The 18,322-nt window shown below is 41.4% G+C and overlaps 1 protein-coding gene across 4 annotated transcripts in view; it reads right to left on the bottom strand.

Moving 5' to 3' along the window:
• The window catches only part of Esyt2 (extended synaptotagmin 2), a 100,010-nt gene extending 82,120 nt beyond the window's left edge, over positions 1–17,890 (bottom strand). Inside the window, exon 1 of one of the 4 annotated variants that reach the window (XM_036205603.1) lies at positions 17,311–17,890. In XM_036205603.1, coding sequence (XP_036061496.1) covers positions 17,311–17,640 — 330 coding nt within the window. In that variant the 5' untranslated portion in view covers positions 17,641–17,890. The remainder of the gene's footprint in view (positions 1–17,310) is intronic. The other 3 variants (XM_036205604.1, XM_036205605.1, XM_036205606.1) reach the window with 3 other exon arrangements.
• Positions 17,891–18,322: the final 432 nt, after the last annotated feature.

The following is an 18,322-nucleotide window of genomic DNA, read 5'->3' as shown; positions in this document are numbered from 1 at the left end:
CAAGAAAGTTCATCTATAAATGGCATCCAACATGGGGGCTCAAATCTCCAAACATGGGGCCTGAGAAAGTTCTGGACAAGGAACAGGATGTATCTTCCTAGTCTTGTAGTCTCTGGCAGAACAGTGCTCAATGTATAGAGGCGCAGCTATCAGTTGCTATATTCAGGCTAGAGCCAGCCACTAGCTGCCACACTGGCAGCTGACACAACAGTTTAAGATTTGTATCACTCAATCAGAGAATGCCACAAATGCTTAGTAAAGCCAGGTCCAGACACACACACACACACACACACACACACACACACACACACCCTCTAAAAAGATACAGTATGTTTAAAAATGTGCTTAGATGCTGAAGAAAGAAAAGATAATGGATATAGACAGTCATAGAAAAGAATAGTTTAAAAATAATAAAGTCAGGCTGGAGAGGTGGCTCAGAGGTTAAGAGCACTGACTGTTCTTCCAGAGGACCTGAGTTCAATTCCCAGCAACCACATGGTGGCTCACAAGCATCTGTAATGAGATCTAGCGCCCTCTTCTGTATACATAATAAATAAATAAATAAATAAATAAATCTTTAAAAAATAAAAATAATAAAGTCTTTAAAAAGAGAGTAAAGTAATATAAAAATAAGCCACGTAAGGATGGAAAATATTGTAACACAGGGAGTTTAGACCTTATAAGCTTTGTTAATTTTGAATGTTTCTGAATACTAATGAACAGAAAATGACATCTGCTAAGAGACATTGGATTGTGGAAGGGACTGCTGAATTAAGCCAGCCTCGATACTTTGGGAATGCCTTAACTTTAAAATGGAAGTCAGAAAATGTATTGCTTTGGGGAAAAGGTTATGCTTTTATTTCTACAGAAAATGAAAGGCTGTGGGTTCATTAAAGATTAAAGATGATCAGGGAAGGCCTCCTGAAAATCCTGGCTACGGACATAAAACTAAAATAAACCTAGAAAAACTATAAGACAGGTGATGTATATTTTATCTGCTCAAACATAAAACAAACAAACAAAAATCATCTTTGGCTGGTTTGTGTATAATGCACAGTCCATACTTATGTGAAGGCAGATATGTATGTTACCTTTGGAAGTTTCTGTGTTTTCAGAGTAAGGGTACCAGACACCAATGAAAACAGGTGGCCCAGGTGATTCAGTCTCTCGGGTGCCTCTGTTGCAGTTCTATATTCAGAACCGCTTCAAGGCTGCTGGCTGAGATGGGCCAGCCTCATAGACTACTCTAGCCAAGACTTCAGATAAACCTTGCGCTTTACCGTTGCATAGAGACTGGACAACAAATGTTATGGCTAGTTTTTCTAGGACCTGACCATCATCTCAATTTTCTCAGGATCCCCCAAAAGATGTTATCACCCCCAGATAACAGGAAGCAATCTAGAGAACATGACATCCACATTCCCAAGAGGTGGGGTAGGTGGGGTTTTTTTTTGTCATTTGGTGGGTTATGAACATTTGTCATCATCTAGGTAGTTATAGTTACAGTTTTCCTTAATTATAATAGAAAGTAAATTAGGTACAGAGCTTTGGACTCATCAAGATAGAATAAATAATGGAGTATTTTTCCCAAATATGTCAAATACAAATGGACTGAACTGATATAGATATAATAGGATGAAAGGGTAGATTAAGGAACTTACTTCTAAAGAAAAACAATTTGTTTAAAATGTTTTACATTGGTATAGATTTTAGTCTATTGATACAAACTTAAAGTTAATTATGTTATATGTGTGTATATTTCTACTCATGTTTAAGGTATTATGTTTGTATAGCTCATTTTAAATTGTAATGGATAATTAAAAATAGATTAATAATTAGTCATCTATGATAATCATTCTCATAGCCATATTAGTTAAGTCTTCTAGATATACATAGAGATATTTCAGATAGATAGGTAATCTTCAAATACTTCAAAGACCTACAGAATATGGCATTTAAAATACTTTTAAAATTTAGACTTTCTGGACAGTGAGACATATCTGTTCCTGGCAACACCGATTTACTTTAGAGAGGAGGATGGACATTGAAGACACTTCATATCTTATCTTCACCTTGGCAAAAATAGCCATTTGGGCAATAAACTGTTCTTGCCTGGACTGGTTGATCAACTGGACATGCAAGACCCATAGAAAGGTGACCACTAAACTTTGCTTGACAAAATGTTCCTTCAGGTTCCTGCTTTGCAGAGGAAACTGCCAGACATTCTACAGGACACTGAGAAAATTGACAGAGAGACTCTAGCCCTGTGGGCTGAAGACAAATGCCCCAACTTTACAAAGGAACATTAGGTGACTGTCCAGGCTGCCAGCTGTCTCTGTCTACCCTGCAAGACTCCCGAAAGTTGCTTGCATCCTTCTCCCAGTTCTCAGGTAATATTATATCCTTCTGAGGTCTTTGATGTGGTTGAAGACTAGATTGTTATAATTTCCTCAATTATGATAAAAGATAAGTTAGATATAAAACCTTAAACTCACAAATATAAGATACATAGGATATCTTCTTTAATATTGTAACTGTAATTCTTGCTTGATAATTGTTTTGTTATATATAATTTTACTATGTAAAAGTTAAAACCTTCCTTTTTTAAAAAAAAAAAAAAGAAAGAAAGAAAAGGGGAAGTGCTGTGGATATCACTCTGTGTAAATAAAATTCTGATTGGCCAGTGGCCAGGCAGGAAGTATAGGTGGGACAAGAGAGAAGAGAATTCTGGGAAGTAAAGGCTGGGGCGGAGAGATACTGCCAGCCACCGCCATGACAAGGAAGATGTAAGGTAATGGTAAGCCACAAGCCTCATGGCAAAGTATAGATTAATAGAAATGGGCTAAATATAAGAGTAAGAGGTAGACAATGGTAGGCCTGAGCTAATGGCTAAGCAGTTTAAATAATATAAATGTCTGTGTGTTTATTTTATAAGTGGGCTACTGGACTGCTGGGGCTTAGTGGGAGCTGGAGAGAAGCTCTCCAACTACAGTGAACATTACGAATGTAATTCTTACCTAATAGTTTTTCTTATTGTTTATATTTTTATTACGTTAGAGTTAGAACCTTTATTTTTTTATTTAGACAAAAAGGAGGAAATGTTGTAAAATAGCCCTTTACACTGTGTAAAGATGTGTCACTGTGATTGGATTATAAGAGCTGAATGGCAGTTAGCTAGGCAGAAAGAGGTTAGGTGGGACTTCTGGGGACATAGAGCTCTGGGAGGAAGAAAGGAGGGCTCAGCAGCTGGATACAGGGAGAGCAAGACGTAGGAGGAGAGGTAAAATTCACAAATGAAAAGATAAGGGTTAATTTAAGTTATAAAAACTTATGGGACAAGCCTAAGCTATAGGCCAAGCTTTCAAAATTAATAATAAGTCTCTGTGTAGTTTTTTTGTAAGCTTGTGGCCCAAAGAAAAATCCATCTACAAGTCCTTATAAGCTGGGTGATGGTGGCACATGCCTTAAATACCAGCACTCGGGAGACAGAGGCAAGTGGATTTCTGTGAATTTGAGGCTAGCCTATTCTACAAAGTAAGTTCCAGAACAGCCAGCAGCTAGGACTATTACACAGAGAAACTGTCTAAAAAGAAAAAGAAAAGTCCATATAGCCTCTAAGTACAGCTCTACTAACTCAAGTATTCTTCTGTAACTTAAAAGAGCAGATGAAATCACTCAAAACCTAGTTTTCTCTGACCACATAATACCTAATACTTTTGTTTTTCAATTGTGTTTATCCAACACTTAAACAGAGATAGTATTTGCATAAGACAGACAATATTCCAACATCAGCAGTCATATTTCTGAAGATTAAAAAGATAATACCTACAAATAATGTCTAATAGAGAAAGGAAGATATAGTGAAATGATGTCCTCTGAAAAACAAAGCACCCACTTGTGTTGAAGATCCTGCAGAATGATTAGCTGATTCTAACTTCCTGAATGTGGAATATTGCGCATTGGGGACCCAAATTATCTACATGTGTCTTTATTCTCCTTAGGAGCCATTAATTACCCACCCCTTTATCTCCAACAGCCTTTTAACTATTTTGATTACTTTGTTATAACCTGTTTACTAGATGTATTTGGTAAATACATTGATTTAAGACTATATTTACTCCAAGGGTAGAAAAGCTATCACTATGTAACAGATAGGATAAGAACTCCCTAAGTCCCAGCACTCAGGAGGCAGAGGCAGGCAGATCTCTGTGATTTTGAGCCCAGCCTGGTCGACAGGACAGCCAGGACTGTTAAACAAAGACACCCAGTCTGGGGAGTAGGGGGAATGCCCTAAGTTGCTGGGTAGTGGTGGTACATCTCTGTGAGTTCGAGGCCATCCTGGTCGACAGAGCTAGTTCCAGGACAGCCAGGGCTGTTACCATGTTACATAGGGTTTCAGTCTCAAAAAACCAAAAAGAATAACTAAGTCTCTGTCAGCATTACAAAGAATTTTCAACACTTTGAATGAATGTCCTTATGCCAATCCTAGTAGAGATGTAATCTGGAGGAATCTAGCCCTTTGTGAAGCGAGTTTCAAAGGTGGAAACTAGTTCTTCATTAGAAGATGTTAAAAATTTTTAAGTTATAAAATGGGGTGACAATTTAGGATAATTAATGCACAGACAGAGTAATCAACTAGTACTTCAAACTGGAAGCATCCCCAAACAGCCCAAACACCCTTGCCTCCATGTCCTAGATATTTTTTCAGTATTTGAACTGATCATGTTTTGGATCAGTTTAGGTGAGACTTTAGAAATCTACAGGCAGCTCTTGTCCTTGTACTTGTAGCCTCTTAAGAAGTCAGGCATGATGGACTACACTGTAATCCTAGGTTCTCCAAAGGCTGAAACAGAAGGATCACCTCAGCCAGGAGCTGGAGATTGGCGGGTACAACAAAGAAAAACCCATCGGAAGTGAGAGAAAGAAAGTAAGAAAGGAAAACAAGAGAGGAAGACAGCATAGGAGAGGTAAGAAGAGAGGAAAGATGACTGGAACTATACACAGTTCTCCCAAGAGACACATGTAGTTTTGAAATGTTATGGAAACATTTTTTTGTAGCTCTGAACCCTAAGGAAGATGCTACAGCTTTTCTGTGTCATTCAGCGCAAGGTGTAAGAGAGCCCTAAGGGCCTCAGGACACCAGGGTCCTAGGCATATGATCCTGGTATGGGAGGCACAGATAGACTGGGACTGTGAAAGCTGAATGGGGCGAGGAATCAAAAGCTGCCCAGTTTTTGTTTGCTGGCAGCAGGCCAGTGTGTGGCTCATTTGAGAGACAGCTTTGTGGTTCAAGCTGGCTGCAAGGAGTACTTTCTTGGAGAGGACTCTGCACCAGCTCAGCTATCAGCTTCTGCCCTGGAGCAGTTTTCACCAAGGAGAAAGATAACTGAAAGTGCCTCTGTAACTTGTATGAACTGAATTGTCGAATTCAGTGGAACTTTAAGATTGGTATCAGAATTGACTTTTTGAACTTTTCAGACTTACAAATGGGATGGACAGGAGTGGTGCAACTGCAATAGGACAATTTTGATTTCACCTATGCATATATACTTTATTAACTGTGGTGACTCATGAACTGTTTGGTGCAGCAATGGAACTGTTTTGTGTAGAAATGGAGAAATGTTTTTTTTCTACCCAGGCTCAAGATGCAGCTTAAAAAATTATAAAGAAAAGGGGTAGTTAATATTCCTCAGTCTCTTTAATTTAAAAAAAATATTTTCTTGTCCCTTGAGTGCATTAATGTTAACTTGTGTTGATGTACCCTATGTTTTGTATAGTTCTATTAAGAAATTGCTTTTGGATGTTTGCTAAAGTCTATGAAATGTGAATAGGTCTATTGAGAAATTGCTTTTGTACGTTAACTAAAGTTTGTAGTGTAATAGTTCTATTGAGAATTTGCTTCTGGATGTAAGTTTGTGAGAACTGTAATTATGTATAGTAATATTTAGGTTAGAATTCTGATGTTAACCTGTTAATGTTAATGGTGATGCTAAGGAGTCTTTAAATGTGTTGTGGTTGCATCAGGAGTTCACTGATTTATTTGATGAGGCTGTATCAGGAGTTTATTGATTTAAAAAAAGGGCATGGCACAGCTAAGACTGCTGTAGTCACCTTAGACCCATTCAAAAAGGCCATTCTGGGCTGGAGAGATAGCTCAGAGGTTAAGAGCACTGACTAATCTTCTAGAGGTCCTGAATTCAATTCCCAGCAACCACATGGTGGCTCACAACCACCTGTAATGAGATCTGGCACCCTCTTCTGTATACATAATAAATAAATAAATCTTAAAAAAAAAAAAAAAAAAAAAAGAAAAGAAAAGAAAAGAAAAAAAGGCTATTCTATCGTTATCATCCTCTACTCCTTACTGAAAGCTGTGGCAGCCATAGGGAGCAGGAACATTGCTGTGGTAATTCCAGCTATCTGCAAGCTCTTAGTGGAAAGCTTATTTAGAACTGCATTGGAGTTAAGCTCTGTTCCCTCTTTTGAGATTAATATTATTAAGAAGGGGGGCTGGGCTGGAGAGATGGCTCAGAGGTTAAGAGCACGGACTGCTCTTCTAGAGGTCCTGAGTTCAATTCCCAGCAACCACATGGTGGCTCATAATCATCTGTAATGAGATCTGGCACCCTCTTCTGTATATATAATAAATAAATCTTTTAAAAAGGGGGGGGCCTGTGGGAGCCCACAGAGGCTTCCTAGTGACAACCCAAGGTCAGAGAATCTGAGCTTGCTTTACCCAGCAGGGCTGCACAAAGAGATGATTTGGTCACAGGCATGTTTGCCAGGTGTTTGGAAGGGTCTATACTTAGCTGTATGGTGTATTTTGATCTTGCAAGGGAAGGTCTTTTGCCCCTCCCCTTGGCATTGCTATAAAAAGCTTTTTTCAATAAATGAAGTGGCTAGTGGCTGTTGGATATTGATCCAGGCCCTCCCAAAGCTAGTCTGTGTTCCTGTCTTTCTTATCATTGGCTAGGTCTTTCTTTCTATCTGATATTTCCTCATTCCTCTCTCCTCTACCTCAGAAACCTTCAAAAGGTGGGAGCTGATGGAAAAAAGTTCACATAACCACATATACAATGGAACATGCCATTCAGGACAACCTGAATGTGTGTTTCTGGGCCACGGTCACCTATATGTGGTTCAAAGTAAACTTTCTCTTACTTACTTTAGAAAAAGAGCTATTTTGTGTCATAAATACTATATGTACATACACATATTGCACACCCACACATATCAAGACTAAGAAACGCCAGCCAAACACAGTAGCATATACCTATAGTTCCAGATAGACAGAAGGACGATCACAAGTTCAAAGCTAGCTTGAGCTATACAGCAAGTTTAATGCCAGCAACTTAGCTCAAGAAAAAAATATTAAAATTTTAAAAAGGCTCAGCATGTACCTTAATGGTAGAGCACTTGCCTCATATATGCAAGGCCCTGGGTTCAATCACTGTTACTACTAAAAATTATATATCTGCATCTGTATGTACAATGGTTATCACTAATTAGGATTCTTTTTTCCCCATGTTTATTCTTCTTGAAAGCTTCAAATGTTCTAGAATGAGGGTACATCAGAAAAATTATGTTTTAAATACCTAATTATCCATTAGCATCCGTAATAAAGAAAAATGCAAGTGAACATTTATTATTTATTTATTTTGCTATATGATTAAACAACAATCAACAACTTTCAAGCTCAGTTTCAATCACAAAGTTATAAACTTTGCGTGTAAAGAAGCATAAAATAATGCTGTCATACTCCTGGTCTCACTTCAGCATTGCTGGGGCATACTAGTTTTGGAGTTCAGTCACTGGGTGCAAAAAGACTTGAAGGCACACCTGTAAGAGATGTTTTACTTTGCACTGACACTTTCACCTGCTGAATTAGAAGCTCAGAGGCACCCTAAACAAGAGTGCCAATAAAACATCCCTAAGCATCCATAAGGAAAGACAATTAACAATAACACAGCATAAAATTTGACCTAATTGCACAGATTAGTAAACATCAACACACCCTAGATTTTTAATTCTCATTAAGAAAATATTCGTTTTAACTGAGCAAGCATGTTGGGTAATATCTGTAATCTAATACTTGGTAGACTTAGGTGCATGGTCTGCTGAGAGTTCAAAGCCAACTTTGGCTACACAGTGAGTTCCCGGCAGCCTGAGCTCCAAAGTAAGATCATCTTAAAAAGGAAATTAAAACACTTTGTTTTTTAAATCAGATTGATTTAAAGAGCATTGCTATTGTCTTAGTGAATGTACAAATGCCAACTAAGACTCAATAAAAGGGCTACCTTACTTTAAAAGGAAAAAAAAAAAACAAAACAAAACAGCAGTTCAGGACCCAGAAAAATTCAAGTTCTAAATCAGATTTTCCCCAAATGATTGTTAGTACACTTGTCAACACAAATAGAAAAATACACATTTAATTTATAATGTTCTGACAGCTACTATCAAGGATAGTTGAATATTATGGACTATATTTTTGCTATTTTTAAGATTTATTCATTTTTTATTTTATGTGTGTTTTATCTGAATGTATGTATGTGTATCTCTTGCATGCTTGATGCCCAAGGAGGTCAGAAGGAGGCATAGTATCCACTGGAACTAGAGTTACAGATAATTGTGAGACACTATGGATTGCTGGTCATCAAACCCAGATCTTCTGAAAGAGCAACAAATGCTTTTACTTGAAAGAATCATCTTTCAAGCTCCTGGACTACACTACATATTTAATACATTTTCCCCCTAAATTAAAAGATTAACTGTTTTAAGGCTAGAAACGTAACTCAGTTGCTAGAGTGCTTGCCTAGGATGTGTGAGGTCCTGGGTCTGAACCCCAGAACAACATAAACAGGCATGGTAATAAACACCTGTAATAACAGCACTGGGAGGAGAAGCATCCTCAGCTACATAGGGAATTTAATGCTAGCCTGGTATACATAAGACCCAGTCTCAAATAAGGAAACAAAGTAAATAAATAAAACTTTAAATATTTTCACAGATGTTTTTAACTTTCACAAGCCAAGAAAACCACAAAGGAGTTGAGGGGAAATACTAATTTAATCAAAGGATATAAAATTTCAGTTAGAAGAAATAAGTTCAAGAGGTCTATGGTAGACCATGGTGACTACAGTTAATAATTTTATGAATTCTTGAAAAGTGCTAAAAGATTTTCTCTATATATAAAAAAAAAACTTGGTAAGATGAGAAGTAATACATATGTAAAGTAACTCAATTTAGCCACTGATAAATGTACATGCATTTGAAAGGAACATATCATGCATCATAAATATATGCAGTTTTCATCAATAAAAAAACATATTGGAAGGGAACACTACTCCACTGCTGGTGGGAATGCAAACTTATACAACCACTGTGGAAGTCAGTATGGTGGTTTCCTTGACAGTAGCTGTCAGAACATTATAAATTAAATGAAAATTGGGAATAGAACTACCTCAAGTCCCAGCCATACCACTCTTGGGCATATACCCAAGGAATACTCAACCATACCACAAAGATATATGCTCAACTATGTTCATAGCAGTATTATTTGTAATAGCCAGAACCTGGAAACAACCTAGATGCCCATCAACTGAAGAATGGATTAAGAAAATGTGGTACATATACACAATGGAGTACTACTCAGCAGAGAAAAACAATGACAGCATGAAATTTGCAGGCAAATGGATGGAACCAGAAAAAAATCATCTTGAGTGAGGTAACCCAAACCCAGAAAGACAAATATGGTATGTACTCACTCATAAGTGGATTCTAGATATAAAGCAAAGAACAATCAGACTGCAACCCACAGAACCATAAGGCTATATATATGGCATGAGGGACCCTAGGATGACGGTTGCTTATAGTAAGATTTGGTTTTACTCAATTACTGGGCAACCCTCAATGAAACATTACACTATTAAGATAAGAATTTATACTGTATCAAGCTGATAATAGAAAAATAAATTAATTAATCTAAAAATATAAAAAAGAAAAGAAAAATTTGAACTATTGAAAAAAAAACAAACAAACGTATTTTGCTAAAGCAAAAAGGGGAAACTAGGGGCTCATCATTCCTCTCCACATTCTACTCTTTCCCTTGTATTATATATTTTAAAATTTTTATCGGTGGATTCTGCTGGAGTATCCACTGCAGATAAGCACTGGAGGGCTCCTGTTGCAAATTACCCTCTGGAGCGATGGAAGGATCTTTCTACTGACACTTGGAGGGGACCTGATCTGGTGTTGATGTGGGCCCGGGGTTCTGCTTATGTCTTTCCTCAGGACAGTGAAATTCCTCATTGGGTTTCTGAGCACTGAGTGCGCCCTGTGGCTGCAGCTGAAGCCCAACATGGCAGAGACCTACTGGGCCTTTGTGAAAAACTCTCCCCTTCCAATGCCAATGGGGATTGAAAGTCCAATATGGCCAGCTTTGGCAAGCATTAACGTAAGCCTAGGAATTGCAGCCATACAGTTGGATTCTCCAGAAGGTAATGTATGGTAACAGCTTTTTCAAGTATTTTTGAGAACATGTCACCCAGACACCTAGGAGATTAAGGATAACACTGAAGATCACTGACCTCCATTTATTAACAGTAGCATGCCAGCTAAGCAGTTTCATTCTCACAATCCTATTCAAGCTGGAGCAGTACCTGCTTCTCAGGAATGGCTCTGTGCAACATTTTTTGGCCTCCTGAAATCCATTTAGCCCCCTATGAAGATACCTTAAAATTTGTGAACCTGAATGTAGCCATTATGAGACCATTAGTTCTGCTCCTTGTGAGCTGCCTGTTTTTTCTTTATGGTTCTTAGTTGTTCTTTTGCAGAGCTGCCAGCTTAAGTTGTGCTGGGATCAAGAATAATGGGCTTTGGCGGTTCGTGTTCCCGGAGTTGTGTCCATGCCAATGGATACCCACATGCTCCAGAAGAGAATTTGACATCGCTGCTGCCATTGTTGCTGTTATAACAGTGGCAACCACCACTACTACTGTTTCTGGGATTGCCATTTCATAATTGGTTACTACAGCTAGCTCAGTGGAGACCCTGGCAGCAAAAGTAGCTACCACAGTTAATTAATGTTTCATTCTATTGGTCATGACAAATATTAAATCAATAGTTATATACATTTTGATTGGCTTTGAAAGTTATAAACTTACAAACTCAAGTTCCATTTGCTCTTGGGATACCACCTTACAAGGCCTCCAATTTGCAGTAAAGCTCATTAAGGTAGGGAATGGCTCAATTGCCCTTAGCCTATTGGCTATGGTTGGGTTAAGACTTCTATTGGTCTTTTCTGTGTTGAACACACAGATTGCAAGCCCAGTGCCACTTAGAGATCTTTGGCAACAGTTAACTCAGCAGCTCTCACACGATTGAGCCTGTATGGTAATGAGTATTCAGAGACGGGTAATACTCGGGGGGCGCTCACCAACAGAACACCTGTGTGGCCTAGACTGGTGTCTCCATGACAGGTAAGGTGACCTGCTGACGTCCCATGCAACCTAAGTCAGAAGCTTTTTTTAGTAAAAGGGGGGACCTGTAGGGCCCTGGCCCCCGTTTTGGGTAACTGTTGTCTTGCTTGATGACCTTGACCTTGATATCCTCCCTATGCTAATTCCCTGCAAGATTCCACCCTCCTGAATGCTTAAGGGATGTTCCTTGTCTGTATATCTAGCCTACTGGGCATTAACAGCTTAGATGCAAGATTGTAAAACATCAGAAGTGGGATTGGGGATTTAACTCAGTGGTAGAGCGCTTGCCTAGCAAGCACAAGGCCCAGGGTTCAATCTTCAGCTTAAAAAAAAATACTGGGCATAGTGGCTGTAATTACAGCACTTTTGAGGCAGAGGCAGAGGCAGGATGATCATAAGTTTGAGGCCAGACTGTGCTAAATAGTCTGTTTTTAAAAAAGAAAAAAATACATGAATAAACAAAAAATACCAATGCATAGTATGACTTTTAAATCTCTGTCGGGTAGGATTTCCTAGTTTAAGACCTTGTCATATCCATTTTTGTATCATTAGGACCTAGCATACTTGGAGCACAGAACATCTCTTATAAGGTTAGTGTGATGGTTTGAATGATAATGGCTGGTATACTGAATGCTTAGTCCCCAGTTGGTGAAACTGGGAAGAAGTAGGAGGTATGGCTGCGGTGGAGGAAGTGTGTCACTGAGGGTGGGCTTTGAGGTTTCAAAAGTCTATGCCATTCTGAGTTAGCCCCCCCTCACCCTCCCTTCTCTCCAATTACTCTCTCTCTCCCTCCCTCTTTCCCTGCTTCCAGTTTGTGGATCAGGATGTAAGTTTCCAGCTACTGCCCAGTACCATGCCTGTCTGCCTGCTGACATGTTCTCCACCATGATGGTCATGGACTCACCCTCTCTAACTATAAGCTCCCAATAAAATCTTTCTTCTGTAGGCTGCCTTGGTCATGGTATTTTGTCCCAGGGATTGAAAAGTAACTAAGACATTTTGGTAAGTGTGCTGGCTAGTTTTATGTCAACTTGACACAAGCTAGAGTTAACTAAGAGAAGGAAACCTCAATTGAGAAAATGCTTCCATAAGATCCAGCTGCTGGGCATTTTCTAAATTAGTGATTGATGGGAGACAGTCCAGCCTATTGTGGGTGGTGCCATTCCTGGATTGGTGGTCCTGGGTTCTATAAGTAAGCAGGCTGAGGAAGCCATGATAAACAGACTAGTAAGCAGCACTCCTCTATGGCATCAGCTCCTGCCTCCAGGTACCTGCCCTTACTGCTTTGATGATGAACTGTAAGTGAAATAAACTTTTTTCTTCCCCAAGCTGCTTTTGGTCATGGTGTTTTATCACAGCAATAGTTACTAGTTAGGAACAAGCCTAAGCTATAGGCTGAGCTTTCATAATTAATAAGTCTCTGTGTCATTATTTGCCAGCTGGGTGGCTGACAAAATCTCTACTACTACAGAGATCTCAGCAGAGTTCCCTCCAAAGAAGGTGGCCCAGAAATACAACTTCCAACTGTTTTCCACCGCTGCCCTCCTGGACTTCTGGGGCTTCTGTCTCACAGAACATGCCATGACTGCTATTGTTCACATCCAATTCCACACTCATATATTCTTATACCCACCCCCCTTACCAAGAGGCCTTCCCTGGTCCTTCTTCAAACCATATGCTACCTGAGACTATCTGATACCTACTAGTTCGTCAGTTATATATACCTGGAAGAAATATAATTGTGAAGACAGGGCAAGTTTTTACGTTGCATCTTAACAGTATGACAAAGTTCCTCTGGGACAGAATTATCATGGAAATTGAGAGATGCTTTGATAAACTGTTAACCAAATGTATAAGGCCACACACAGTACATTGTAAAATTACAGGTACACAAACCAATCTACAGGCTATATTTATAGATATATTTCATAAAGTATGTTACTCATATCTACAAATAAAGTATTCATATTTGATCTAAGTCCTGTCTTTAAAATTAAAATAAGCATAATATTAATTAATCTGAAATGCAAATACAACTGAACCCTTAATGTACGGGCTGATGGATACATATACGGTAAATTTAAAATTATTGTAGTTAATCAACAACCAAGGTATTTACTGATTATTTTAAGAAACCTCAGGACACTATGTTCTAAGTTACTGGAACATTTACAACACATGGCAATGCAATCTAATTGGCATAGCCTGTACTAACTAGGTATAACCAGGTGTGAATGTAAAGAAACTCATCAGCACCTGCATCTCATCCTCACGGTGCTAGGGAGTACTCAGATTAAAATAACTAAAATCTACACCAATCTGATACAAGTCTCATGAAACTTATTGAAAGTACCAAGAAAACCAATTATTTGTTCTTTCTTTACATGAGACTACCATGCATCTTTTAATTTATTTTGTTGTTAGGTTATAAGTATTACATTGACTAGAGTTACATTCTCCTAAACTTCCAGAAGAACACTAGGAAGAAAGTTGTCTCCCTCTGAAGTTGTACACAATAGTACAGATGAACATATTTAAAGAAACAAACTGTTTCAATTCCCAATTATCCAAATATTCGAGTACTTAAAGAACAATTTTCACCAAGTTAAGCAACACTGAACATAACAGGTTGATGTTTCTATATACTTGCAGCCATAACATCAGTATTTACTGACAGTAGGAAAAACAGGAAAGAATCACACTTTACCAAGTTGTGAGTTTTCAAATAAAAATACAATTGCAGCACTGTCCCTATTCCCATACCCAGCTTAAATTTTCATTCTGCTAAATAAAATGCTGTGGGAGAATGTTGTAGAATATTATTTTGAGGCGTGTTATATTTGTTTATGCTTTCAACATTTGCTTAATGATGAAAAGATGTGTTGCATTCTTTTATGTTGCATTTGTTTAACTCTGTGAAGCTGTGTGACTGTGCCTGTCTAAAATACTTGATGGTCTAATAAAGCGCTGAGTGGCCAATAGCAAGGCAGGAGAAAGGATAGGCAGGGCTGGCAGACAGAATAAATAGAAGGAGAAATCTGGGAGGAAAAGAAGAGAGAGAAAGAGAACAAGGAGAGGAGGATGCCAGGGGCCAGCCACCCAGCCACCCAGCCACCCAGTCAGCCATGAAGTAAGCATGAAAGTAAAATTACAGCAGTAAGACAAAGGTAAAAGCCTAGAGGCAAAAGGCAGACAGGGGTAATTTAAAGTTAAGAAAAGCTGGCTAGCAACAAGCCAGGCTAAGGCCGGGCATTTATAATTAAGAGTAAGCCTCCATGTGTGAATTATTTGGGAGCTGGGTGGTAGGCCCCTCAAAAGTGCCAAAGAGCCCAAAGAGTAAAGAGTTAAATTCACCTGTTGTTGCCTTTTTTTTTTTTTATCTAACACTGAGAATAGGAAGTTGATAGCATACTAGCTCATGTTTCCACTCCACTATGAATCAGACTCATCAATGATACTTGTACAGTCCTTGATATGTACATCTTGTTCAAGACAAGTATCACCCCAATATCCAGAAGCCCTGGGAACCAGGTAAGCTTGTTAGCACATACCTGATATCCCACCATGTGGCTGAGGCAGGATGACCAACCTTGGTCAAAAAGCAAGACCTTGTCTCCAAACAACCAAATAAAAACGAAACAAAACAAAAATATGCAGGGGGTTGTCTGTGTAGTGCAGTGGTAGACCACTTTACTATCATGCTGGAAGCCTCGAGTCTGACTCCAACACTGCAGAGAAACCAATTTAAAAAACTGGCCAATTACTTTTTTACTCTTTAAGAATTTAGTTCATGCCGGGCGGTGGTGGTATATGCCTTTAATCCCAGCACTCAGGAGGCAGAGGCAGGCGGATCTTTGTGAGTTCGAGGCCAGCCTGGTCTACAGAGCAAGCTCCAGGAAAGGCACAAAGCTACATAGAAAAACCCTGTCTCGAAAAACCAAAACCAAAAACAAAAACAAAAAAACCACGAATTTAGTTCATTATGGCAGCAACTGCATTGTATTTCCTTTGTGAAAATACTGGCATTTTGCAAACATGTTTTAAAGCTAGTTTATGTCAGTTGCTCAATAATCAAGTATTTCTGAAAGCTGGCACCACCCTGCTCCTGAAGATTTCAGGCATATTTGCTGCTGTTTGGTCATTTAACTACTACGGTTTTTACAAGCTTTCTGACAGCATTCAATTCAGTGTAGCAGAGATATGATACCACTACAGCATTCCAAAGCACACCATTTCTAGTTTTTTCTCACGTTGGTCATTCTAACTTCCTGTTTTTTGTACACTTCTTTACTGCTGGCTGAGCGCTGTATTGTACCGTACCAGTTACTTTCATTTTCCAAAGCACGACTGTCCTACCTATTCACCACGCATCTGAAGCTTCAAATTCTCGGAGTGCCCACTATTACAGTTCTTGCTCCAGCTGCTCTTTGTCAGCACAGAGTGCTACCCACTATGTTCCTCTTGATTCTGAGAGCCCCTACTTTTTAATTTTATTTGGGGTATTTGTACCATATATTCCATGACTCATTTCTCAAGTGTCTCCTAGCTGGAAAAAGGGAACATTCTCCAAGCTCTTTCTCCACGAAAACCTCCTTGTTCTCCCTTCTAAAACTCACACTATTTCCATATAGACATTTACATCAAGCCTAATATGTGCATCATTTATCTTAAGATATGCACTATTTCCGTCTATCTGAAACCCTGACACTAACCCCTTGCTAAGAAAAACAGTGAGGAGAAAAAGATAAAGCCAGCTGCAACAGGTTCAAATACTCAATAAGTAAGTAGAAAGCTACTTTAGGAAAAACCTGTACCATCATTACTGTTCACTCTTTCAAAACGTCCACTACGTTCCAGGAAAGGCACAAAGCTACACAGAGAAATCGTGTCTCAAAAAGCGAAAAACAAACAAAACAAAACAAAAACAAACAAAAAGGAAAAAGAAAAAACAAAACGTCCACTACATATGTTCACACTGGATCTAGAATGATCATGCAAAAGTGCTTAGTCTTAACATCTGGTATTTTAAAAAATGAAACAAAGATTTCAAATTACTCTAATATAAGCTTTCCAGGAACACTTCCACCGTGTCAGGCACAACTAAGAAATGAATGAGTCGTCTTGAGTTTAGGATTAACTTCTTCCCACATTGGTTGTCACTACTTTTTAAATCAGAAAAGAGAATCTGGACCTTTCCAGGCCTGCAGCGCCGCGCTGCCAAAAGGTTTTCAGAATCGCTCAGCTCGGGACAGCAGATACCATCGCTCGTCGCTCATTAAGGTACGCTTCAGGGCAGTAGTCACTGCCGGCGTCACGGCCAGTATCTCCAAGTTAGGAAGTATTCACTACCTGCACACTTCTGCAAGCGACGAGTGGGGGAAGCCTGGAAGAGGGCTGAGAGCGGACACTCTGGAACAGATGACCAGGACACCTCGCCCTGGAGGAGGGTGGGGACAGCAGCGAAGACACCTGACTTAGGCGGGAGAGCTGGGTGCGCTGACAGCAAGTGGGATCGAGACGCAGGCCTCCGCTCGGGGCCGGGTAGGCCACCGCGGTCAGGACCCCCAGGAAAGCAGGTGGGCGGAGAATGCTGGCAGGGGCGCAGACACCCAATTTAGGTAGGCAGACAGCAGGGGAGCAGGCAGGCAGCAGCATGATCACACACCGGACTTGGTCCGGGTCCAGGTTGTGCAGACCCCGGATCGGGCGGTGGTGTGGGGCAAGCCGTGCGGACACCTCACTTGGGCTGAAGCCCGAGTCCCCGCCCGTCCCTGAGGAGGAGGGGAAGGGTGGTGCGGACCAGACTCCACTCGGGTTTGGGGGCAACACTCACCCAGGCGGGCAGATCGCAGGCGTGCACCCCCAGGCGCACGGCTCGCTCCTCGTCCTCCAACAGCGCCAGCGCGCGGAACAGGCGGCTGGCCTTGAGGACGCGGCTCCGGCGGCACCAGGCGAGGAGCCCAAGCGCCAGCAGCACCCAACTGAAGCTCATCCCCAGGTAGCCGAGGGCGTACACCGGCAGCAGCAGCGCGAAGCTGCGCGCCAGCTGCCCCAGCAGCCCCGGCAAGTCCACGCTCAGCGCGCTGCCCGGGGCCTCCGGCTCAGAGCGGCCCCCGGCCGGGCCGGCCCCGGCCTCCGGGCCCTCGTCCCCGGTGCCGCTCATCGCCAGCCGCGCAGCTCACTCCTTCCTGCTGAGGCGAACGCGGAATCCCACAGATAACAGGTCAATCTACCCCGCGCGCCAGCGCCCCTCTGAGGGGGACCGCGGGCGCCACCGCTCCACTCCTCGAACGGGCGGGCCTCGGCGTCATCACGGTGCGCAAGGCCCGCCTCCACCGGAGTCGTCTCGGGGACGGGGTCTTGCTCAGGCTGAGCTCGCCTTTGGCGACGTCATCGTTGCGCGCCTGACGCTTCGTTGCCAGGATCAAATTGTCCAGAGACAGTTTGTGCAGCAAGAGTCCGGGCGGGGCGCGCTATGGTACTCCCCGATCCCGCCCACTCGCCGGGGCCCTCGGCAAAGAACCGCGGGCAGCGAATGATCTGTGCACGGTGTCATCGCGTGGCCGGCCCCGCCCTCGCCTTAGTGTTCTTGCGAAGACAGCTGGCGCTGCAGCTCCCCGTCCGGAGTGGGCCGCTGGCGGCGCCATCACGCTAGACCGGCCCCGCCCCCTAACCTGTGGGGTGGTTCCCTCTGCGCTGCGGGAGGGCGGGCTGCGCGCACGCGAGCCAGCGAGCGAGGTCTGCACCCTTGAGGCTTGGCCTTCGGGAGGGCTTTCGCGGACGTGTAAAGGATGCGCTGTTCCCAGCGAGCTGGGAAGCTAACCGGCCGAGTTGGGTCCTTAGCG

The sequence above is a fragment of the Onychomys torridus genome, chromosome 14, assembly GCF_903995425.1.
Source record: "Onychomys torridus chromosome 14, mOncTor1.1, whole genome shotgun sequence".
NCBI classification, from domain to species: domain Eukaryota; kingdom Metazoa; phylum Chordata; class Mammalia; order Rodentia; family Cricetidae; genus Onychomys; species Onychomys torridus.
Note: the sequence above shows the minus strand (reverse complement) of the source record. Positions and strands in the feature narration are given on the sequence as shown.